General features: G+C 39.5%; 1 protein-coding gene across 2 annotated transcripts in view; it reads left to right on the forward strand.

Annotated features, from left to right (window-relative positions):
* Positions 1-26,350, forward strand: part of VCL (vinculin) — a 110,446-nt gene that overhangs the window by 67,461 nt on the left and 16,635 nt on the right. For both annotated transcript variants that reach the window (XM_045439665.1, XM_045439664.1), the window contains exons 6-13: positions 205-365; positions 8,957-9,047; positions 10,326-10,473; positions 14,528-14,681; positions 15,870-16,045; positions 19,051-19,241; positions 21,357-21,556; positions 22,690-22,818. In XM_045439665.1, the coding sequence (XP_045295621.1) occupies positions 205-365; positions 8,957-9,047; positions 10,326-10,473; positions 14,528-14,681; positions 15,870-16,045; positions 19,051-19,241; positions 21,357-21,556; positions 22,690-22,818 (1,250 nt within the window). The remainder of the gene's footprint in view (positions 1-204; positions 366-8,956; positions 9,048-10,325; positions 10,474-14,527; positions 14,682-15,869; positions 16,046-19,050; positions 19,242-21,356; positions 21,557-22,689; positions 22,819-26,350) is intronic.

The following is a 26,350-nucleotide window of genomic DNA, read 5'->3' on the forward strand; positions in this document are numbered from 1 at the left end:
AGGTATCTCTACGCCTAATGTAAGCCTCAAACACACAACCCGAGATCGAGAGTCTCACGTTCCACCAACTGAGCCAAACTAATATATTCTTTTTAGGATCTTAGAAACCCAAAACATGTACTAAAATATGGAATATCTTGTGTGAATGTTGTCATACAGCAAGATTAAATTCTAAGCTTATTTTCTGATCGTTTATTTTTACAGCTATGAAGATTTTTGTAACAACTAAAAATTCAAAAAACCAAGGAATAGAAGAAGCTTTGAAAAATCGCAATTTTACTGTAGAAAAGATGAGTGCTGAAATTAATGAGATCATCCGTGTATTACAACTCACTTCTTGGGATGAAGATGCCTGGGCCAGCAAGGTGTGTGTTCTCAGAGGGGAAATAAGAAAACTCCTGAATTCTCCCCTCACATTTTATCTTGTAATTGTGAGTGGCGGAAGAGTACTCAGATTTTATGAAATAATTTCTACTTCACTCTTCATGGGTTTCATGGGTTACTTGCTGCTTTTGCAAATTTACTTTGCCCCAGACTAGAACAAAGAAATGGGTATGTGGGGTGAATGGTCAGTTGAAGGCTCAGATGTGTAGCTTTTTCTTTAAGCTGGACCCTCGCTGGTCTGGTGGAGGAATTCTGATGTGGTGTCTACTCCCCTGGGTGGGAACCCTCCCTTTTTATGTGGGTGGTTGTTGCTAGGTGACTAAGTAAGATACAGAATATGCCTGTGACTGAATTTTATGGAAACTTTTCCTTAACCAACCTTTGAACTAAGAGATCTACAGAGGAAATTGTTGGCATTTCTAGGTGTGTCCCTTCAGCATACCATTTTCCTTAAGGAAAGCTTAATTAAAATATTAGTTTGCACTTTCGTGAAAACCTCGTTTGAGGGTCCTATTCACCCTTTATCTAGAATTTCTTCCTGGACTCCAAAAGAGTTGGTGGATTTCTTCTAGAGCCTAGTAGCAGTGGTCTTGTGTTGCTGCTACTGTGGTCTGCTTCTCCCTGTCTAGTGACTCTCTGGGAGAATAGGGGCACTTGGGTTTACGCTTTCCTGGGTAGAGCCCAAGATACAAGCAGTGGAGGAAACACACTCCATGTGTGACTCAGATGGTGTTTCCAGAGCCCCCAGCAGGCTAGTAGCAAAGAGGGGATTTGTAATATGACTTCCACTGGGTGCGCAGTAGGGCTGTGTTTATCCTCCAGGACACCTATAAGGTAAGGTCAAAGGTGGGGTCTTAAAATCACCAGCCCTCTCTCTTGCTGCCCAGAAAGTGAATCTAAATATGCAGAAGGAAATTAGCTTATCTTAACTATGGATTTGTTTACAGAGGCACAAAGCTCTTGAACAAGTTCTAAGACTGTATTTTAAATCTATATGGTGAAATCATTTTAAGTCTTTGATATTTTACTTAATTTTGCTTTTGCATATTTGACAACTTTCACTTCCCTGTTATGACTTCTTTATGCATCTTTTTTTTGTTCTCTTGTTTGTTTTATTCTTTTTCTCACATTTAGAAGGTAAGCTTTCTCATGCCCTCTAGTTTCTTTTTCGCTTAAAAAGAGAAAAAGCATGTCTGTGAGGTTTTCTTGTGCTGTGTGCCGTGCCTTATTCTGTGTGCCGGTGTGTAACACTGTGTCCGAATGTGCGTCAGAATGTGGTTTAATCTGGGACTTGGGGCTGTGTCTGGCAGACTGACTCTGGCTCGTATTGAGCTATTTCTTTGGGGAAAGCAAAAGAAAATACATTACTATGGCATATCAGACTTTCTGTGTTTGGTGGGTGCTTTCATCTTTTTGAACAGGCTCCTGAGAACTGTTTTGGCCTGGTCATTCGTACTGACTTCATTTGAGGGGCAAGTTTCTCCAAGTAGCTGGGTGACCTCCAAGTTACCTGTGGACCCTGCTCTTAGGAAAGGAAACTTCTAGCAGATGCCATCACTGTATTTGCATTTGCTACCAGTCTTCTTTGCAGGCTCCGGAATTTTGCTTTAGGAGATGTGTCGCTGAGGTTTTAACCATAATGGAAATGGGTAGGCTAAGGAGTTTAGATGGGGCACCTGCCCTTCACAATAATCCTAGCCTTCAAAATCTAAAGGGAAAAAGTTAAGTGTATCTAAAGTTTTTCCTAACTTCAGTTCGTGGTTCACTGCATGTCCTGCTAAGCTGTGAATCAGCCATAGTTCTCCATCACCTCATGGTCCCCTAATATAATCTCTTTCCTTATTCTCTCTCCTTTGCTTCTAGCAGATGAGAAATAGCAAAAAAGAGGAGCAGGCATTACAACTTTAATGGTTTTCTATTTTTGGAAGGGAAAAGTTATCCATCATTTAGTTAATAAGTGTTATTAAGCTTTATTTTGTGCAAGTTCCATTGAGAGATGCTTCTTTTTTTTTTTAAATGTGGTCAGTGGAGTTTTTCAGGACAAGGATTAGGCACTTGGGGAAATATACAAGGGAAACAGACCTGGTCCCCACTGTGTACATTCTTGTAGATGTTTTAGTCTTATGCTGATCTGGAAGGAACCAGACTGTTAGGGTACTACTATACAGCTATCAGAATGAAAGAAAGTAAATAAAATTAGTTCACCTGAAAGAAGCTCAAGTATATAATCACATCAGAATGAGCAAGAAATGTTTATTTTTAAATCTCATTTTGCTTTTGTTATACATTTACCTGGTTCAAAAATCAAAATGCTATAAAAAGATGTACATGACAAATCTTACTTCCAACCCCATCCCCATTCACTCTACTTCGCCCTACCCCTTAAGTTTGATTGTTTCTATTAGTTGCAAGAACGCTTAGAAAAAAAAATTTCACCTTGAGAATGGAAATTGGTAACTAGGATTTTGGTTATTTTTTTAGTTTGGTAGCATTATGCATCTTTCATTGCTCAGCTGTAAGCAGTGAGTTAATCAGACCTTATGTCTGTCTTTGACCACTGGGTCCTCATTCTATTTACATATATCTTTTACCTCCTCTCGACCCTGCCAATAAAGAATTAACTTTGTCTTACCATACTTGTTTCATGCTTCCCCATTGGTGCAGTTTTCTCCTGGAAAGTGATGGTTCCTCTAGAAAAGTGGGGGAAGAAAGTAAGTGGAAAAAATTCTTGGTAAAAGTGCGTCTTGCCAAATAAGTTAAGTTTTTAAAGAGGCAATGCGATAGCTGATTATTTTACCTTTTATACCTACCTTCAAATTACAGATTTACAAATTTAAAAGTACTTTCACTTTAAACACTTTATTTTATTTTGAAAGTAAAAATTTTCCCCTCCTGAAATCAACAGTCATAGTGATTAAAAATTAATTTAGTATACATTGTGAAGCAAAAGAATTTGTGAATTAAACACAATCATAATCCTACCCTTTGTAAATTTAGCAATTTATACCTAATCTCTTTTTTTTTGTATTTACGTTACTTGTTTGTTGATGCATGCTGAGAATCAAGAGGAAGTGAGAAAAATTTTAAAAGCTAAGAGTTTTTGAGCCCTACATAGGTGCTCCCACAACTGCTCCTTGAGTCATTAGATGCTATTATTCAGAATTAGTTCTTGTAGTGGATCTCCTTCCACTGTGGGCCTAGGCTGGTCATGAGTAAATGTAGTGACTGATTCAGATGTCATGCACCGAAGATTACTTTACCCTACCAAAGAAGGAAATAGTGATTAGAACATGTGATCCTATAATACTTGCTGTTAAATACAGACCATTGAGATTTAAGGGTTGATTTTTATATCATTTTTTAAAAAATAAGGTTGTATGTGAGGATTTTTTATATTATTATTAGAATGTCTACTATGAAAATGAAACATGATTTAAGATTGAATCAGTTAATTAAAATGATTCCATTATAGGTGTTTTATTTTTATTACTGAGATATAGTTGACATATAATGGTATATTAGTTTCAGGTGTACAACATGATGGAGCTTCTTAAGGAGTCTTAGAGTGTTTTATGTTAGCAGCAAATACAATAAAAGACTTATCTCTTGGAGTTTGAGATAAATAGTTAATTAGGCATTTATGATATTTTAGCCCCTCCCCTCTAAAAGGAGAAAAGCCCAAAATGTTAAAGCAATTGAGATTTCCCTTCTGATCCAAGTGATCTTGTAGTTGCTACCTCTGATTGTGTGCACATAAGGTGGCATAGAATTTTAGAGCTGGGAAGCTATTCTTTTTTATTTTGGTGGTAGGGAGGTATTCTCAAAGATGGGGAACTGAAGTCTGGGAGAGTAACTTCTCTGAAATTTCAGGGGTAGACAACTTTCTCCCACCACTTAAATGTAGTTTGTAAAATTTTGTTCTACTGCTCAGTCTATGCTTTCCAGAAACATCTTTGTTTAAAACACTAATTTAAGGGTCGGGGAGGGGAATGCCACAGGAATGGAACAGAGTGGGAAGGGAAAGGTGGGGAGGGGAAGTGTCAGTGGGAAAAGGGAGAGTAGGTTGGGCAGTGAACAAGAGGGGGTCCTTAGTCCCATACTGCAAATTTTCTGGAACATGGCATTGTAGAACCTCCCTTTTTCTACTACAGTTCCTCTCGATTATTTGTAGGAGGAGCTCTGGTTCTCAGTTCTAGTCAGTGTTCTTTAGATCTCACTTTGTATTACATTTCAGGAGCGTTTCAGTTCCTGGGAGGGTGTACAGAAAGGAGTTCTTTTAAGGTTGTCCCTCTGCTTTCTGGTGTGTGACAGTGCCCAGCCACCATGGTTTTTTCATTTAAAACTTGAACTCAGAAGAGTTTTACTGTAGAAGGGACCATAGCGGGAGGTGACATGCCAGCTGTCCCCAGAGCTGCACACTTAGATCTGGTCTTTTTAAAAAACAGTCACTCCTTAAAATAAAAGAGAGAGAGAGAGAGAGAGAGAGAGAGAGAGAGAGAGAACAGGGGACCTGTGTGGATCAGTTAGTTGAGCTTCTGACTTTGGCTCAGATCATGATCTTAACAGCCCAATGTCATGATCTTGCAGTTCGTGAGTTTGAGCCCCACGTTAGGCTTTGTGCTGACAGCTCAGAGCCTGGAGCCTGCTTTGGATTCTGTGTTTTCCTCTCTCTTTGCCCCTCCCCTGATCACGCTCTGCCTCTCTCTCTCTCTCTCTCTCTCAAAAATAAACAAACATTGGGGCGCCTGGGTGGCGCAGTCGGTTAAGCGTCCGACTTCAGCCAGGTCACGATCTTGCGGTCCGTGAGTTCGAGCCCCGCGTCAGGCTCTGGGCTGATGGCTCAGAGCCTGGAGCCTGTTTCCGATTCTGTGTCTCCCTCTCTCTCTGCCCCTCCCCCGTTCATGCTCTGTCTCTCTCTGTCCTAAAAATAAAATAAACATTGAAAAAAAAATTAAAAAAAAAAATAAACAAACATTAAAAAAAAAAGAACAACAAAAAAAACTGAGAAGAAATTGGTGGAGACTTTTCTCTTTCCCAAATTTGAGATTTTGCAGAGAAAATATTCAAATGAGGTGTGTTTTTTTTGTTTGTTTTTGTTTTTGTTTTCCCTTCTATTTAATATCCAGATTGTACTTGGTATTTAGGCTTCATATGGCTTAATGAAAACTTTGTGGTACATAGTACGGTTGACCACAGGGTTATGGTTATTTTCCCCCTTTATAAATATATCTCAAAATTGACTTCTGGTCCTAGTTGTTCAGTCACTTGGTTTATATCATATTCGATATTAATATACTTCTTATGTTGCTTATGACAATTCTTTTAATTCCATAATAAATACTGCCCTTCAAAAGAAATATATATGGGTTTCTTAGAAGACCAAAATATTTGTTCCCATGGACATTTTTTATTTTAATAGGTATGACATTAAAATGTAATATGTTTAGGGGCGCCTGGGTGGCGCAGTCGGTTAAGCGTCCAACTTCAGCCAGGTCACGATCTCGCGGTCCGTGAGTTCGAGCCCCTCATCGGGCTCTGGGCTGATGGCTCAGAGCCTGGAGCCTGTTTCCGATTCTGTGTCTCCCTCTCTCTCTGCCCCTCCCCTGTTCATGCTCTGTCTCTCTCTGTCCCAAAAATAAATAAACGTTGAAAAAAAAAATGTAATATGTTTAAATGTTTATTAAAACTTGCTCTGTTCCAGAAAGAATTTAAGGTGGTCCTTTCAGTTACTGTCTTAAACACCAAAATTATCTAAAATTCAGGCTATTAAAAACTTTGGTAACTAATTGAAGTTCCCAGTTTAAAATTGCGGCTTCATTTCAACTTTGCTGTAGATGCTTTTTAGGGGAAAACCAGCACCTCTGAATTTTAATTTATTCATGCCACATCATCTTCCACTCAGGAGTCAATTACTCACTTCCTGAGAATTAGATTCTCTCCTTCAAGAGTGGTGGTCATTGATGCTTTATTAGGGAGGAAAAAAACAATTAGTTTTGAGGGTACTGAGTAGAGCAAAGCCACTTTTTTGTCATTATGTTTCAAATCTTTTTTGGGCAATGGAGAATAAAATAACTCCTTTAGGTTAGTGAGGATTATGATTTTGATTTCTAGAGCTTATTTTCTGGACACTATTAACCCAAGCCAACGTCAACAAGGCAAGGACCTGCATAACATAAGGTTAGTAGAATCTTTGGCAGCTCTTTTTAGTAAAAGGAAAAAGTTCATGGGTTTGATGTCAGCAAACCTGAGATCAGTTGGGTTTGTAGGACTGAGCCCTTGTTTCTTAATTTGTGAAATTAAATTATATTTATTTATTTTTTAAATGTTTATTTATTTTTGACAGAAAGACACACACAGAGTGCGAGTGGGGGAGGGTCCGAAAGCGAGGGAGACAGAGAATCTGAAGCAGGCTTCAGGCTCTGAGCTGTCAGCACAGAGTCTGACACGGGGCTTGAACCTACCAGTGGTGAGATCAGACCTGAGCCAAAGTTGGACGCTTAACTGCCTGAGCCACACAGGTGCCTCATGTAAAACTAAATTATATTTAAATTTGAGGTTCAATAAAGAAATGAAGGGAAGAAATACCTAAAACAACTTGACTTGCAAGAAATCCTCAAAGTTAGTTTCCAAATTAATCTTTTTAATCTTTTGTTTTTTAATCTTTTTTTAAGTAGTCTTCATACCCAACGTGGGCTCAAACTCACAACCCTGAGATCAAGAGTTGCATGCTCTACTGACTGAGCCAGCCAGGGAGCCCCAAACTAGTAGACATTAATGCTAGAGTAGACACACACAAAATGTGATCTTTGTTCCTGTGAATTTAGGTTTTTGAAATGCAATAAATCTCTGATTTTATTTCACTAAAAACATAGTGTGTTAGGGAAATGGTTATGAAGTATTTTTACATGGATATGATTTCTCTTCAGAGTGTGTGCATACTGCCTCAGTCAGAGATCGTGATTTTTTTTTTCTGTATCCAGGTGAAGTCCTATAACTTATATTAGACACTAACGGCTATCTAATTCTCTGAGGTTGGGAGTTGCCTGAGCCTCTCTAAACAGGTGTTGATTTGGGCCTTGCTAATTTGGAATCATGCTAATGCTGACTTTTAAAGGCAGGCTTTGCCGTAGAACAAGATGGAGGAGGAGCAGATATTTAAGCCACTGAGAACGAAAGCACTTAAAAAATGCCATTTGTCTGCTTGTACTAATTACAAATGGATTTCGAAATACTGTCATGACTCTCTCTGCCTTCTGTTGATAGGTAGCCCCCATAATTCCAAATAACTTAGAAATAGAAAATATTTTCTTTACATTTTTTCAGTAATTTAGTTCACTTCTCATTCATTGCTGTGGCTGAGAATTTGCTATTCAGAGTCTTTGATAGCCAGGGTTAAAACGGAGAGCAGTCATTATCTGTTTAAATGGGGAAGGAAGAAATCCTAAAGCCGAGAGTCCTTATAATGTGAGTAGGTACTTTGGAAAAACTGTGGTCAGGCTGCTGACCTTAGGCCTGTGAGCGTTGTCAGCACTTACTCTGTATTAGTATACTGTACTAATTCTTGTTTGAATTAAAAGTTGGGGGGGGGGATGCTCTTTGTGCCCCCGTGTGGAAACATGGTGATACAACACCTTTAAGAACCCCAGTTTTGCAGGATTGGAAAGTGAAAAAAAGTTAAGGATTCAGGGCATTGCCCAGAGCTTCAGAGGTTAAATCTATGCTTTGATGGATGAACTCTCTAAGAGCCAGTTCCCTAGAGCAAAACTTTGATGAAATTTTAAAAACTTCATCAAACTATAGGTATAGTTTTAGTCTGTTTCAGCTTCTCATGCCATATCCTGGGAGATTTTATGGTAGTTTAATGCTAGCCATTTTGAATCCTGATTGTAAGCAATAAATTGAGACCTGCTTTATTTTATTCTGCCTCTCCTTCCAGGTTAGGATGGTAAAGGAACGAAGAATGAGGAGGGTGAGGAGGATGGCAGGGAAGGCCAGAAAAACACTTTTTTCTTACATTACATTCAGTGGTTTATTTGTGGAATTAAAACTAAATTGCTAGATTAAAATTTTCAGTTTTTTTCCAACCAGTAATTCCAAGTTTTTCAGATTAATTAAGTATAGTGAAGCATCATCCAGTGTTTGTGTATTTCAAAACAAGATGTAAAAGAACTGTGATTTGTGGCGCCACATGCTAATGAGGCTTCCCTGATGCAGGGAGGGCTTTGCCAGGGTTGCGCTAGATGAGTGGAAAGGCTGATAATGAGGCATGTGACAACAGGGCTTTTTCCTGCTGCAGACATTAAGCATCTTTTGGCTTGAGTGATTTTACCAGTTTTCACAGTCTAGCAATAGAGAAACCAGAAAACAAAATAGAATTAACTGAAGATTTGCATGCACAATGCTGCATTTTGACAGAAATAAGCACTCTGGTGTGATGAGAGTATTTTTAAGGATGTTTTAGGACTACATTAGCTATTGTATGTTAAGTGCTGTAACTTTTTCTCTGTCTTACTTTGTATCATGGTATCTCAGTTTTTGCAAAGAAAATAATTGTGGTATTTCTCTTCAAAAGGACACTGAAGCCATGAAGAGAGCATTGGCCTCCATAGACTCCAAACTGAACCAGGCCAAGGGTTGGCTCCGTGATCCCAATGCCTCTCCAGGTAACCCACTGGTTCTACTTTCCTGACAGATACAGTAAAAAGCGAAAAGTCAAGCAAACAAATAAAGAAAGAGGGTCTTTCCATAATCTCATAATTCTGAGATAACTACTGCAACATTTAGGGGCATACTCCATTCTCTGATAGTTTTGACTAATTGAAGCATTACTGGTCCTTAAAAAGATGAACGGCATAGACTAATCACCTCTCATCATGGAGGAATAAACCAAGCCGAAGTGGGCATTCTCTGCCAGAATATTGGCTCACTTCTTCCCTGAATCTGAAAGGTAATTATTCTGAATAAAAACTCTTGTCTTGGGGCACCTGGGTAGCTCAGTTGGTTAAGTGCCCAGATCTTGGTCTCAGCTCAGGTCATGATCTCATGGCTCGTGAGATTGAGCCCCAGATTGGGCTCTGTGCTGACAGTGCAGAGTGTGCTTGGGATTCTCTCTCTCCTTGTCTCTCTGCCCCTCCCCCATTTGCTTTGTCTCTCTCAAAATAAATAAACTTAAAAAAAATTATTAAAAAAAAAAAAACCTGTTATCTTTAGGGGAGTCTGGGTGGCTCAGTCGGTTAAGCACCCGACTGCAGCTCGGGTCAGGATCTCGTGGTCCGTGAGTTCAAACCCCACGTCGGGCTCTGTGCTGACAGCTCAGAGCCTGGAGCCTGCTTCGATTTGGTGTCTCCCTCTCTCTCTGCCCCTCCCCCACTCATGCTTGCTCTCTGCCTCTCAAAAATGAATAAATATTAAAAAAAAACCCAAACTCTTCTCTTTCTAGTTCCCATTGGGCAGATTTCCATTTATGTCAAAAAAGTATTTAATTAAGCAGATTAAATGATGCCAATAAGAATTGGAAAGAAAATTTAACTTACGTAAAGACCCAAATGGGTTATTGAGCTGGGTTTTATGGATTTTCTAATCTAATATTCAGTTTTAGATTAATATTTGAATGAATGTGAAAAGCCTAATGGAGGTTAGAGGTGCTAAGTAGTATTAAATTAGTAGAGCTTATTTTCATCATCTGTATTCTTACCACAAGCTGCTTATCATCTCCAGATGGATATGGTTCCAAGTATTTTTTTTTTAGAAGTATCTGTGGTTAAAACCTCACCCTCTGCTTATAAGGGCACTGCTTGGCTGTTAGCTATCAGATGTATTGCCTTCTATTCACTTGTCTTCTAAAATCACCCATTCCTTCATGAATGAAATGACTTGTAAAGTATCCTTTCTAAATAATTAATATATCAGCAGTGAGGATATTGAGTATCTCTTTATTTTAGGGGATGCTGGTGAGCAGGCCATCAGACAGATCTTAGATGAAGCTGGAAAAGTTGGTGAACTCTGTGCAGGCAAAGAACGCAGAGAGATCCTGGGAACCTGTAAAATGCTGGGGCAGATGACTGATCAAGTGGCTGAACTCCGAGCCCGGTAAAATTGCTCTACTCTTACCCAAGTTAGGTAACAGATTGTATCTCACTCCTGACAAAGTAATTCAGAGACCAAGTTTCTGCTAATTTCCCTGTGTTATTTTTGACTAATGGACAACACAGATTTTATACGCTATTAATTCTTTCAAGATTGAAGTGAACTTTTCCTTTGATAAACTTTCAAAGTAACAGATTCTTTGTAGCAAGGTTGAAATAGAAATAGAAATATGGTATCTTGGTTTCTAGCCATAGGTTTAGAAAGAATAAGGGGCAGTGGTGAAGTCTGGCATGGGTAGCCATATCTTTTATGAAGGATGGGTAAAAAGAAACAAAGAGTGAAAACACTAGAATTATTTCATGTTATTCTAAAATCCAATTAAATAGGTTATCCTGTAAGTTGGTTATTTCCAGGCTTTTGAGTCTCTATTTCGTCATTATTCATTTGGTTTCATAATTCTTTTACTTCCTTTAAGACTTGACTGTTAGAACTTTTCCCCCTGTAAACTAAATCTATATAGTTTACTGTTAAGAAAACTCAGTATAATATAGGCTTCTTTGAAACTCAGCCATAGAGTTAATGCAGCTCTAAAAGATTATCCTCATTTTTATGGACTTTTATAATATCAGCATTGAGGAAAAATTGAAATATGAAATACTAGTGTAGATGAAGTTTAATTTGCTTCAAGAAAGTCATGAAACATCTTGAGATAATTGGAATATATAGGGCCTCCATACAAACAGGCCTCAGAAATAACCCCTTGACATGTTGTTCAAATGTATTAACAGAATAAACTTAAGAATACAGTTTTTTGGGGGTGCCTGTGTGGCTCAGTCGGTTAAGCAGCCGATTTCGGCTCAGGTCATGATCTCACTGTAAATTCAAGCCCCGTGTCGGGCTCTGTGCTGACAGCTCAGAGCCTAGAGCCTGTCTTGGATTCTGTGTCTCCCTCTCTCTCTGCCACTCCCTCACTCATGCTCTGTCTCTGTCTGTCTCTCAAAAATAAACATTAAAAAAAAATTAAAAAAAAGAATACAGTTTTTTTAAAGTTTATTTGTTTTTTGTAATCTCTGCACGCAACATGAGACTTGAACCTATGACCCCGAGTTGAAGAGTCACACCCTTTTCTGACTGAGCTAGCCAGGTGCCCCAAGAATACAGCTCTTAAAGGAGTGGTTCTTAACCTTTTTTGGATCAAAATAATTTTTATAATCTCATGAGAGCCATTAATCTTCATGTAAAAAGTTGCACATAAACTTGCCCCTATAGTAATATGTATAATTTCCCGAGGATCGTGGATTCACTGCAGTCCTGGGAACTCCAGAGGTTTCAGGTTTAGGATCTCTACCTTGTAGGGGAGAAGGAACTGCATAAATAAATGTGATCTCATTGAACCCAGTGAGCCTTTTTCTCTTGCTGTGAAGCAGTCTCCCCTGTCATGAGCATGACAGGAACTTTACAGAAAGGACAAAAAGAAGTTCTGTTCCCATTCGGAGAAATGCCAATGCAGTTTGACAAGATTCTTGGCTCTTCTAATTTCTCACTGCTGGCTCTTTTGTCTGCAGCCTTTTCACAGTGTGGTAGACAGTTTTCACTTGGAATTCTCAAATACACAGTTGTATGTGTTCAGAGAAAGATGAATTTGAGCAAGAGAACAAGGTGGCTGCTGTATGGGATCGGCCATAAATCTGTAAAGAGAAAAGGCTAGAACAGGGAAGGGAGCTATGGGCCTTCTTCACACTGGAGCCTGCAATATCCTTTCCTGATGAAAGATTAGAAAGCTATCCCCCTGTTAGCTTTTCTTAAATATGCCTAGCTATTTAACATTTTAGTGGCTGAAACTCAGTAACAATTTCCTCATTGATACTCTTCTTTTCACCTAGGGTTTCTAGGTTGTAAGGATATATTTTTCCTCTCATGGGGCTCAGTAAACTTTTTATTTTGAATGAAAAATTATGTAGCCCATCAATATTTTTACATTTTCACAATTGGACTTTTATACTAACATGGTTTCTCATCATGAATTACTAGATATGAAGGAAAAAAGCAAATTAAATCCCCAAAGTCTTCCACTCCTCTGCACATAAAAGGGAAGCCTCAAGTACAAATAAAAGGTATATATATCTTTTATATACCTGGCAATAAATAGTATTTGAGTTCATTACTTCACATATTGGTTTAGATGAAAAATAAGGATGAATTTATTTTTTTAAGTTTATTTTATTTATTTTGAGAGAGAGAGTGTGTGTGAGTGGGGTGGGGCAGAGGGAGAGAGAGAGAGAGAGAGAGAGAGAGAGAGAGAATCCCAAGCGGGCTTTGCACTATCAGCGGGGCTTGATCTCATGACTCATAAGAACATGACCTGAGTCGAAATCAAGAGTTGGGCACTTAACTGACTGAGCCACCCAGGTGCCCCAATAAAGATGAATTTGAAAAGATAGATAAATGAATGACAGATCCATGCTACTATAAAGGGAAGCAAAGATGTTTTGGAGTTCATCCTAAAATCAGAAGCTCAGGTTAAGAGGATAAGCCATGCCATTATACCAACTGATAAAGTTGCCACCCCATCATTGAGTTTACCAGACCGAGTGGATTAAAAATATCTGAGGGGCGACTGGGTGGTTCAGTCGGTTAAGTGCCCAACTCTTGATTTCGGCTCAGGTCATGATCTCACGGTTTGTGGGTTCGAGCCCTGTGTCAGGCTCTGTGCTGACAGACAGAGCCTGCTTTGGATTCTGTGTCTCCCTCTCTGTCTCTCTGTCCCTCCCCTGCTTGTGCTCTCTCTCTCTCTCTCTCAAAACTAAATAAACATTAAAAAATTTAAAAAATATATGAGCTTATAAAAATGTGGCAAATCGTATTTTGTTATGACTTGGAAAGTCTCTTACAAAGAGAAAACACTTTTCTAATAATGCTCATCATTTTTAGAAGTGTATCACTTTTGGGAGAGGAAAATAGTAAAATTAGTTCTTTTTTTTTTTTTTTTTAATTTTTTTTTTTTTTTCAACGTTTATTTATTTTTGGGACAGAGAGAGACAGAGCATGAACGGGGGAGGGGCAGAGAGAGAGGGAGACACAGAATCGGAAACAGGCTCCAGGCTCTGAGCCATCAGCCCAGAGCCTGACGCGGGGCTCGAACTCACGGACCGTGAGATCGTGACCTGGCTGAAGTCGGACGCTTAACCAACTGCGCCACCCAGGCGCCCCAGTAAAATTAGTTCTTTAAGAATGTGATGGAAAACAACAGTTTCTTGTCACCTCAGTGACAACTGTTTTTGATATTTATAGATTGCATAGGAGTAGAAGGTAGACTTGAAGATTATTATTAGGTTCATTTTAATAATCATGACAATTTAATAACAGTAGTAATTATATGTTCGTATTATTTTATTGACATAGTGTTTTCAGGGTTTTTGTTTTGTTTTGTTTTGTTTTGTTTTTGCTTGAAGCCACCCTGTTAGGTAAGCAGGGCAAGTATTGTTACCTGCACACCCCTCATTTTATAAGTTACAAAGCTGAAGCCCATTGTAAACAAGGTTCACAGGTCCCAGGAGCCAGGATTTGAACACAGATCTATTTGGTCCTAGTGTCATGTGCTTTCAGTAATACAGTGCTTGCTGCTTCCTGAAACATTTTCAATGTATACTTGCCCATAAATAAGACAGTCTAATGGGATTTTTTTTTCTAAAGCACACATTACTATGGTAACAAAACCCTCATAGCAAGAAGATCACAAGCACATTTTCCCCCTGAAGTTCAGACTTGATTATGTAATCACCATCAAAAGGAGAATCATTATTATTGAAATTTGCAGGCTGGTCTGTAAAGTGGTTATGCTGTTCCAGGAAGCTAATGCATATTTTTAAAAGCCAAAGGAGAAAGTCGATGGTTTGGGTGTTTTGCTTTATCTCTTCTGTTTTCTTGTGCTATCCCAGATGTAGTAGGGGAAAGGAAAAAGACAAGCATGTTAACAAAAATGACATATTTGTGCTTCTCATGATATTTTGCCAGTAAGTATTTGAGAGAGTACAATGACAACATCTGTTTTGAGCAGAGGACAAGGAGCCTCGCCAGTGGCCATGCAGAAGGCCCAGCAGGTATCTCAGGGTCTGGATGTGCTAACAGCCAAAGTGGAAAATGCAGCTCGCAAGCTGGAAGCTATGACCAACTCAAAGCAGAGCATTGCCAAGAAGATCGATGCTGCTCAGGTAGTAATGATGGTTTTAAGGAGGGATGGGAAATAAAAGAGAAATGTTCCATAATTATTCTGCATCTCTCTCTCTCCCTCCCCCCACCTCTATATATATAGATGGGTAGATAATGGGTGTTTCTAAGTGATGATTGATTCCCAGCAATTACCAATGTTAACACTTCCTCTACTACCACAGGTTTAGACTCATGTTAACTCTATTTTGAAATAGAGATCTTAATTTTGAATACTTTGATTAAAGGAAGTACTCTGGGGGGACCTGGGGGGCTCAGTCGGTTGAGTGTCTGACTCTTGATTTTGGCTCAGGTGATGATCCCAGGGGTGTGGGATTGAGCCCTGCATTGGGCTCTGCGCTGAGTGTGGAGCCCGCCTGGGTTTCTTTCTCTCTCTCTCTCTCTCTCCCTCCCTTTGCCCCTGTACCCTGCTTGTGCATGTGTGCTCTCTCTCTCTCTCTAAAATGAAAAAATTAAAAAAAAAAAAAAAAAAAGTACTCTGAGCACCAAGAAAATTCTAGTTCCTGGTATAGATCACAGTATATAAAAGCTTTTCTTCATCTTAGAATTCACAACTGTATTTGGTCATAGCAATGTTAAAAGGTTAAAGTTTTCTGATGCCACTCTCCTGTAAAATGATTTTCAAGCAGTTCACAGAGAAATGTTTGACAAATTGAAGAATTAGTAAGGTGTGATTAAAGCAAAGATACGCTTGTGAAGATTCTCTTTTTTAAAATTTATTTTTATTAAAAATTTTAACGTTTTTTTTTGAGAGACAGAAACAGAGTGAGAGAGAGGGAGGGGCAGAGAGAGAGAGGGAGACACAGAATCTGAAGCAGGTTCCAGGCCCTGAGCTTTCAGCACAGGGCCTGATGTGGGGCTCAAACCCATGAACCATGAGATCATGACCTGAGCCAAAGTTGGACGCTTAACTGACTGAGCCACCCAGTCGCCCCTGAAGATACTTATTCTGATGGGGAAGGAAAAAAATCACTTTTAAGAAGATGGAGGATTGATTTGATTTTGCCTGAGCTAAGAACCTGTTTAAAACAGTAAGAATCAACATTGTAAAAGCGATCACTGGTGTGCCTTGTGATTACTTTTGAAATATTTCTCATGGCCTTGTCAGTTGAATGAAATGTGGTTTATGAGGAGATCACAGTGTGCTTTTTTCCCCATTTTTATGTGTTTAGAATTGGCTTGCAGATCCAAATGGTGGACCAGAAGGAGAAGAACAGATTCGAGGGGCTTTGGCTGAAGCTCGGAAAATAGCAGAATTATGTGATGATCCTAAAGAGAGAGATGACATTCTACGTTCTCTTGGGGAAATATCTGCTCTGACTTCTAAATTAGCAGATCTACGAAGACAGTATGTATTTAACTTCTGACATTGCCTTTTAATCTCTCTCTTTTTTCCCCCAAGTGCATATATAGTTGAATACTATAGGTTAAATGCACATGTGATGCTCTTTCACTGTATTCTTGTTGATTCTGTGTGACATGGCTAGGTCAGGTATTACTTCTGTTTTATTATTGACATAACTGAGGTTTAATGATTTATTGCTGATCACATGGTTTTAAATTAATGTATTTAGGATGCTAAGAACTCCTTTTTTGAGATCCACTTTTTATTTCTAAGCTAGGACTTTTCCTGCTATATCATGTTTGTGGCATAGCTGTTTCCCAGGCACAAGAGGGAAATATTTGTGGCTATCTAAGAAAAGATACTGTGGACTGTGGACAGGGGGGAGGGGGAGGAGGCATAAGAAGATGCTTTCTTTTCTCCCCAGGAATGTTATTTCTTATGTAACAGTTATAAAACATCCTTAAATACAATGTCCTCACCACAGCTACTGCTTTTAAAGGCTTTCATGGCTTCTACTTTGATTATATAAAGAGGTGTTGCTTTGTTCCTTTGATCAGTATTTTTCTCTCTTAAATAAACTGCTAAAAGAACATTAAAAAAGAGGACAAAAGTCGCTTCTTCTCCACCTCAGGCCTCCAGCCACTTCTTCAGGGATAACCATAGTCAAGTATCTTGTGAGATTTGGCTTTTCATTTAACTTGTATGTTTCATTTCCTGTTCTTCCATGGGAGAGTACCTAACCTTGTGTCAGTGACTTGTACTTTAGAATTCTTTCAAGTCTTGTATTGAGCAAGAGGACAATACTGGCTAAGAAAGCACACTCCTGCCTACCATGAATAGGAGATGGGTGGGAGCAGGGTAAACATACTTTAGGCAGGAGGTTGTGATAGAGACCAACTTAGCAGCTCAAGTTTGATTACATATCAAGGTTGATCATTTGGGAATCACTGTTTTATACCCCAAATCTTGAGTTGTTTAGGTAGAGAAAATAATTTGATCATTGTAAAATATAATGTCTATACAGTTAGGTCTATGTTTGTTAATATTAACCCATTAATATAATCTGTTTACATTATCACTAGTTTAAAATACTCAAAGGAGAAACTGTTTTAAGGACCAGAACACGATTCCATATACATATCAGGCACTCATTAATGTTTCTTAATGATGAAGAGAGAATTGATGCTAATGGTGAGAACAGCAAACCTTCCTGTGTGGTCATATGCCATCATTACTTATTAGTATAACATATACATATCCATAGCTTCCTGACAGTGGGAGTAGCCACGATCAGAACCAAAGTAAATACCTTCTTTGTCCAGCTTTATAATGGAGAAGGTACTGAAATTTAAAATCACAAAGGAGTTCTTCAGAGAATATCTAAATTAGTTGTTCTCGCTGGTAGGCTAACATTTTCATTTTTACAGGTGAGGCAGATAAGATTAACCTGATGTTTTCTCTAGGTGGACTTGAGAAATAAAATGTGTCATATTTTTTATATGTTCATAATGGTTAGAATCTGAAGTCTTTGGAATAGGGTTTTGGGGGCAGTAATCTCCCTTTGTGATACATAATTGTGATTCTCTTTTTATTTCTGTATTTGGTTACAAGAAACTCAAGAAAAAGTGGAGGCCAGAAATGTGTAGTGGCATCTAATGTCTAATGGAACTTAATAGTTTGAAGTATGGCCAGGTCTGGTGGCAACTGGAAACTACTCCCTCTGTTTGTTAGTAGCTGTATGGCATGCTGTCTGCTTCAGTCTGTGTGTTGATTTTGTTTATTTGGGTTCTTTGTCTAGCTTTGCCCTACCATGTCCCAGGCTTTCTAGTTCCAGACCCACCGCTAATTGACTATGCAGTGTTTTTGAAGCATGGGCCAAGGACAACATACCTCAGAACCACCTGGGAATCTTGTGAAAAATGTACAGCCTGGACTCCACTGCGTTTGCAGTGGGGTGTACTTAATCATAATCTCTTCTGATGGTGCATTTAAAACTAAGATCCCAGATGACTTTTATGCACACTGGAATTAGGTTCCTTGCTTGACTGTGTTCATGTTGTCTTTGAGTTAGATAACCAGTTCAGTCGGTTATGGCAAGAATTGGAGAATTATTTTGATACCAATGTAAGTAGCTAAGAGTGAGGACTCTGAAGTCATAGTGCCTGGGTTTGAATCCCTAGTCCACCAAAGTAAGTGATAGGATCTTGGGTAAGTTATCCAACCTTTTGGTCCCTCACTCTTGCTTTTTGAATAATGGGGATAATACTGGTATCTACCTCTTAGGTTTGTCATGAGGATTAAATAACATAAGAGTGTTATTTACTATCAGAGTTGGGACTCAAAAAATTGTACTACTTACTACTAGTTCTATAACTAGTACTGTAACTGCTTCAACTACTGCTATACAACATACATGGCTACTTGGGCCCACCTAATCCCTGAGGGAACTAGTGTTTTCCTTGATGGTCAACTGAGGGGTCAGACAATGTAGTGATTTTTTTTTTAATGTTTATTTTTGAGAGAGAGAGCGAGTGTGCGTGCGTGTGTGAGCACGAGTGGGGGAGGGGCAGAGGGAGAGAGAGACACACAGAATTCAAAGCAGGCTCCAGGCTCTGAGCTGTCAGCACAGAGCCTGACACGGCGCTTGAACTCACAGACCATGAGATCATGACCCGAGCCGAAGTCGGATCCTCAACCTACTGAGCCATCCAGGTGCCCCCCCCAACTTAGTGATGTTTGATTGAGCTCAGCTAACCAAATGGTTGAGCTCGATTGAGGTAGATTGACTCAAACTCTTATTTAATGTTTTAACTGGGATAATGCAATCTGAATTTAAATGATCAATTTCTTACTTTAGTGCCAAATAAATAAACCACTCTCCTTCCAAACTAAGCTAATAATAATCATTAGCAATTTGGCATCTCATTAGCATTTGTGTAGCAATTAAAATCCTCTCACTGTAAATAGTGTCTATGACAGGATGGCTTTTTTTTTTTTTTCCTTTTCAGGGGGAAAGGAGATTCCCCAGAGGCTCGAGCATTGGCCAAACAGGTGGCCACGGCCCTGCAGAACTTGCAGACCAAAACCAATAGGGCTGTGGCCAACAGCAGACCCGCCAAGGCAGCTGTCCACCTGGAGGGCAAGATTGAACAAGCACAGCGGTGGATTGATAATCCCACAGTGGATGACCGGGGCGTTGGTAAGGCCATGAGTGCACTTAACCCTCCATAAACTGGTCTTAGTGAAAATAAGCAAGTTGTTGATAGAGATCCTGTTCATCTGAAATTAGGTGCAGAAGGGGTTCTTCAGCTACTGGTGAGTAAATCATCCTACAGTGTGACTCCATTTCCAAATATAGCCCATAAATGATACCTGTGGCTTATTCAAAAAGAATTTGTGAGTAAATGATTTTGCTGTGGGCAAATAGAAAGGTCCTCAGGTTGGAATCGAAACTTTGAACTAATTATTTCCAGTCTATGTGTACTTCCATTCTGTTGTATTTCTATTACACTCATTGGAAAATACCCAGTTAAATGTAGTTTTTGAAAATAAGTAAGAAGCACTTAGCTACCAAGGTTATTTTCATTTTTGAGGGCTCCTGCATTACACAGTCACCAGTAGAACTGATAACCTAAAATTTTGATTTTGGGGAGTTTTTAGGGATGAATCTATAAGAAGTTAGGTCATATTATGATAGCAAATCTGCTGAAGCTGAAAGATCTGTTTACTTCATTTACTATTTTTGTTTAATAAAAAGATTAATTTTTAAATTGGTGATTCCCAGTTTTGGGGAATCAGACAGATGTATAATTTACTGGGGGAGGAATAAACTGGTATAAAGGTTCTGAATGGCAATTTAGTATTACATATTAAAGCTTTAAAAAAGTTCATGCTCATTGACTTAGCAATTTGACTTAGAGGAATTTATTATAAGAAATAATTAGGGGCGCCTGGGTGGCGCAGTCGGTTAAGCGTCCGACTTCAGCCAGGTCACGATCTCGCGGTCCGTGAGCTCGAGCCCCGCATCAGGCTCTGGGCTGATGGCTCAGAGCCTGGAGCCTGTTTCCGATTCTGTGTCTCCCTCTCTCTCTGCCCCTCCCCCGTTCATGCTCTGTCTCTCTCTGTCCCAAAAATAAATAAACGTTGAAAAAAAAAAAAATCTAAAAAAAAAAAAAGAAATAATTAGACATGTTTCTATACAGAGTTACATATGAGAATGTATATAAACAGTATAAATATTTAATAATAAGTAAATGATCAATAATTATGGTTAATATGATAAAATATTACATAGATGTGTAGATCATGATTTTTTAAGAATACTCAATTATGCGGAAAAATGCTCCCATTAAATAAAAAGAGGCAAGGAATAAAAGTTAATGTAAAGCACGATTTCAGTTTTGTAAAAGAGAAATGTGTATTTGTATAGGGACATGCAGTGCATTAAAAAAACCACTGAAAGATTTGCAATAACGTGGATGGATCTAGAGCGTATAATGCTAAGCAAAATATGTCAGTCAGAGAAAGAGAAATTCATATTTAGAATTTAAGAAATAAAACAAATGGACAAAGAAAATAAGACAAAACAAAAAAATAGAGAACTTAGAGAACAAATTATGGTTGCCAGAGGGGAGAGGGGTGGGAGATGGCTGAAACAGGTGAAGGGGATTAAGAGTACACTTATGGTGATGATCACTGAGTAATGTATAGAACTATGGAATCACTACATTGTACACCTGAAGCTAATATAACACTGTAAACTATACTGGAACTAAAATTAAATAAATAAATAAATAAATATTAGTAGAATAATTTTTAAAAAGACTGGTAGGAAATGTTCAACTGTATCAGTTTCTGAGGATTATGGGTAGATTATCTATTCTTATTTATACTTTCCTGTATTTCCTAATTTTTTTTTCTATTGTTAGGGGAAAAAAACCCCACTAAATGTTTTTATTTAAAAAAAACAACAGGGATACCTGGGTGGCTCAGTCACTTAAGTGTCAGACTTGGTTTCAGCTTGGGTGGTGATCCCAGGGTCAATGGGATCGAGCCCTGAGTTGGGGCTGACTTGCATGGAGCCTGCTTGGGATTCTCTTTCTCTCTCTCTCTCTCTCTCTCTCTCTCTCTCTCTCTTTCCCTGTCTCTCTGCTCCTCCCCTATGCATGCACACACGTGTCTCTCTCTCTCTTTCAAAAATAAGTAAACTTTAAAATAAAACAAACAACAACAACAACACAATAGTTTACCACAATGGTACTGCAGTTGCCTTCTCTGGGTCTCTGTAAGTTACAGTGCTTTCCTCTTGATCCAGGTCAGGCTGCCATCCGGGGTCTTGTGGCCGAAGGGCATCGTCTGGCTAACGTCATGATGGGGCCGTATCGCCAAGATCTTCTTGCAAAGTGTGACCGTGTGGACCAGCTGACAGCCCAGCTGGCTGACCTTGCTGCCAGAGGGGAAGGAGAGAGTCCTCAGGCGAGAGCACTTGCATCTCAGCTCCAAGACTCCTTAAAGGTAGAACTTTGGAGCACACATTATTACATTTCTGTGCTTACTATTATTGAAAAATGGGAGGGGAGAGATTTTTAAAATATACAATTTCTTGAATCTAGGGAAAGTGAAGAGTGTGATCAAGGAGCATATAATGAAGTCTAGAACTTACTAGGAAAAAGCTCACCTGTGTTTGACTGCAGCTGAAGTTGTTTTCCAAGTCTCAGTCAAGCAAGACCTCTTTTGTGATATTTGTTCTACCATATGTCCTCTGTGTTTATTTATTTGATCAATATTTTTCTTAAAATGGACTCCCTTTTTAAATTTAGGTGGATTTATTTAAAAGACAACTTTATAATAATCATGAAAACATGAGCTTGATGTGCTAGTTACATTTTTCCTAATATTCTTTAGAAGAAAACACATAATTATCAAAATGAAAACACTGTTCTGTCTAACATCTAACATCATTTCAGGTATCGTGAGTGTCACCCACTTTGAGAAGCAGTGGGAGTGACTGAGACTTCTTTCTCTAAATCCAGAAAACTTAGATTGGACTAAGTGTGATAACTATGAAAAGGAACCTTTTCCGTGACTTACAAGAATTGTCTTTAGATTATGTTAAGAAATGGGTACATATATTGGTTATCAAGTTTTTCTAGAAACTTAACTGAAAAAACATGTGTCAGAAAAGTTTCCCATTCTTAATTTCTTTACTCTTAATGTAAGAAAATGCTTAGAGATATGGCACTGCATCTGCCAAACAATCCTTACAGCTTCTGTGGCCATGATTAGGCTCCTCCAACATTGGGAGTGGCGAGGAACTCTGTTGACATTTCAGGGTCTTCTGTTCTACCCCATGAACCTCAGTACCATTTCTTAGAAGCCACCAAGAAAGGAAGTAAGATTTCTTGTTTGGGTGGAGAATGTGGGTGCTGTCTTACCTCTCCTACTAGACATGAATCTCTTAGAGGGTAGGATTCATATCTTACACCTGTTCCATGCTGGTTCAGTGCTTTGTACATAGTTATAGTAAATACTTACTGAATGAAAGATTAAATGAATGAATGAATGAATGTGTCACTAAAGTAAGGATATTGGCAGATGTACCTTTTGGACATTTTTGGTAATTTTTATTTGTGAACAATGTTTTTAAGGATCTGAAAGCCCGGATGCAGGAGGCGATGACTCAGGAGGTATCAGATGTTTTCAGCGACACCACAACTCCCATCAAGCTGTTGGCGGTGGCGGCCACTGCACCTCCTGATGCACCCAGTAGGGAAGAAGTGGGTATCTGGAGTCTTCCTTTTCTTCTGTTGGCCAGCCACACACACACACACACACCCACATGCACACGCACGCACGCATGCATATTTATATATATTTGGATATTTGTAAAGGTAAAATTTGATTTCAGTGTGCATCAGAGGCAGTGGTTGGGAAATTGTGGGTGAAGGGTGGAAGGGCAGAAGAGGAAAGGCCTTGCTACCTCTTCTTTTAGTTATCAGGTGTGTCAGTTAGTAATGTCTTTAGGACATCTCTTGAGTTGTAAGCTGTAGAAGACCTGACTATCAGAGAAGAAAACAAATGGGTTTTGTTTTTATGGTGTAACAAGAAACACGGACATAGGTAGCCCTGGCATTGGTTCAGCAGCTTGACACCGTGACAGCTGGCATTTCTGTGATTTTTTTTGGTCTTTTCCTAATGGTGTGAGATGGCTGTTGTAACCCTATGCATCATGTTCAAGGCAGGAAGAAATGAGGGAAAGGGCACTCCAGTCACAACTGTCCCTTTTATTAGGGCATTTTATTCTCAACGCAAAAGTCAAGGTAGTCCTTTTAAATGATTTGGTGTCATTCTTCTACTCACCCCCTTCCGACGACTCCCTCCTGTCCCAGAGGGAAGCCAGGATCCTTACAATAACAGCAAGACCAGTGATGTGCTGGTAGACTGGCACTCTAGGAAAGAAAGCCTAAAAACCAAAAAGCCCTGATTTGTAATGTTTGTTTGTTTCCATGATGTAAATATTCCCGTTGTGGCTGTTTCGGTGTGGAGTCACTGAAAGCGGTTGGGAAGAAATGGGTGCATTTGCCTCTTATGAGCTGGTGTGAGTGGTTACGGTGACTTCACACCACTGCATCTGGTTCCCCTCTACCTCTCTGACATCATGTTGTACCACTCTTACTCTGCAGGCTGCTCTGTCTACACTGACTTCCTTGTGTTGTGTTCCCAGCATGCCATGTTTATATTTTCCCTGTTTGAACCTTGGGGCCGTTGTACTTGTTCTCTCTGTTCCTCCCATAGATAATTACATGTATTATTTACTCTCTTCCTTGAGCTTCTACTGAAATACCACTTTTGGGTCACTGCCCAAGATAGTATCCCTACCCCGCCCCCAGCGATTTCCTAATCTCCATATCCTATTTTTCTCCTCAGCATTTATCAACATTTGACATGTTTGCCTCATTTTTTGTTTGTCTGTCTCCCTCACATTAGCATGAAAGGCCATGTAGGCAAGGAATTTGTTTTGTCCTACTTTATTCCCAGTTCTTAAAACAATGCCTGGCACATTGTTGGTGAATGAATGAAAGTAAAGGTTTTCCCAGAAATCCTCCAGGTGACTTGCTTATGTTTCATTGACTCCATCATATGGCTGCTCCAGCTGTAGAGGCATCTAGGAAAGCAAATATTGGCAGCAAAGAAGAAGGGGTTATTGGGTCAGGCACCCAAGACCAGGTAGCATTGGTGGGTTGGAGGTGTGTGTTATTCTTACTTGCTGATGACCCCCATTTTTTTTCTCTGGCCTGGGCGTAGTTCAGCTCATGGTCCCCTTAGGCTAAGATGATTTGCTATGTTTTTCAGTCCAAACTTCTCTGAGTTTTGACTAGTAGATCAAGTCTCTCCTGGTTATCCCCAATTTGATGCTTCGTTGGGACATCAGCATGTGTTGTCCTTTTCCTATTCTCTCTCTCTTGGAAATTTGGGAGTTGCCATTGCCTCTTCTCATACCAATAAATAACTTAAGGCAAGCTAATTTGATCTCACAAATATTTCTTGAATCCTTTACATTTTCCGTTCACACATTGCTGCAGCTCTAGCTCTGATCCTTGTCCTCTGCTGCCTAAATGACTGCACAGCTGTGACTCGTCTTCTTTGAACCTGTCACCAGGCCACCAATAAAATAAAAACAGAGATTTGACCTTCTTTTCCTACCCCTTCAGTGAGTCTTTCCTTTCACATAGGATAAAGTAGCACTGGGATCTACTTCTAATACTCTCTCTAAACCTGTTTCCCACAAACCTCTGCCTCTCAGTTCATGCCCCAGCAGTACTTAATTGCTTATGGTTTCCGGCATACTCTGCTCGTTCTCCCTTCTATGTCTTTGTTCTTTTTGTCTCTGCCTAATTATCTTCCCCTTTTTCTTTTTTGGCTAATTCCTATATATCTTTTATCCTTTACTCTTTTACTTCCTGGATAAGGTTAAGTGCCTTTCCTTTTGCTTGCATGGTATCTGCTTAGTTTTATGATTGTACATAGCACACTGTATATAAGTATCCGTTTATGGGCCCTTTTTACATCTGAAGGATTTGAGCTTCTGAGATGCAGAAATTGTGTCTTAATCATTTTTGTATCTTGAGCACCTACTCCAGGGTCTGGCACATAGTAGGTGCTTAGTAAATTTTGATTGAGTGATACGAAAAGCAGGCTAAATGGCCAGTTAAGTCAGAGGGAGCAGCAGACAAGGCTGGAATTGAAATGACTGACTAGGGTAAGCAAAAGCCCCGTAGATCCAGATTATGGGAGACCAGCCAAGATAAGAAAAGGACTGAGGCCAGGAGAAGGGGACTAGGAAATCAGAGATTTAGACAAAGATTCTGAGCATTAAATGGCAAGAACCAGGTGGCTGAACCCACAAGAGGCCATTATGGGGAAGAGACTTGTGTGGGTCAAGACAGCACCCTGGCAAGGAGACTGGAGTCTGCTGTTGAACCAGGAGGGCTTGAGGGCTTTACAGGTGGTCTGCCCTGGTCCCTGCATATGGGCAAGTAGACCCTCAGGAGGAGGCAAAGGAGAGGATGGATTCTGTCAGGCAGTTTCTGATATGCTCTGTGTGGAGTGTAAACCTGACCCAGCACTGCTTGGTATGCCTTGCTTCTTCTCAAAGCATTGTTATCTAAGCAAGTGACAGAAGAGCTTTTGTTATTTTATCTAAGTTAAATAGTCTACTTCATTGTATGCAACTTTGCATAATATCCATGTCAACAGAAAAGCTAACTTTTTTCAAATTTGAGAGCTGAATGGACAATTCAGTAGATAAGTTTTTTATTTGGGATAATAAAAATCAACCTTCCCTGCCCTAGTGTTAGGCCCCATTGTGAGCACCAGCTATCATTTTTCTCATGGAGGTCAGGGGCAGAGTTTTTACAACATTAATGGTAATGGATATGTGAGCGATTCTGCCTTGAGGAGGCTGGAGTTCGGGTTAGGACTGGATATTCTTGGCTCTTAATGCACCCAGCCACCTGCACTGGAGCCTTGAGTGGGTTTGTCTCTCTTCTTCAAACTCCAGGGTAAGACTTTTGGGAACAGGGATTTTTGGTCTTCACCTTCTGTGAAGTCCTTGTTGTAGACTTCACAGTGCTGTGTGTTCTGTCTGCACTTGGTAAGCATTGGTTGAGCTGAAATTCAAGGGTGTGTGGGTGTGCGGGTGTGCTCATGCACGCACATGATGCCTGTGGCCAAACCTCTGAGGAGATAGAGCAAGGCCAAGACCTGGCGATTGATTGTTGTCTTATTAACTAGGGTTTGATGTCATCT

Source organism: Leopardus geoffroyi, chromosome D2, assembly GCF_018350155.1.
Source record: "Leopardus geoffroyi isolate Oge1 chromosome D2, O.geoffroyi_Oge1_pat1.0, whole genome shotgun sequence".
Classification (NCBI taxonomy): Eukaryota; Metazoa; Chordata; class Mammalia; order Carnivora; family Felidae; genus Leopardus; species Leopardus geoffroyi.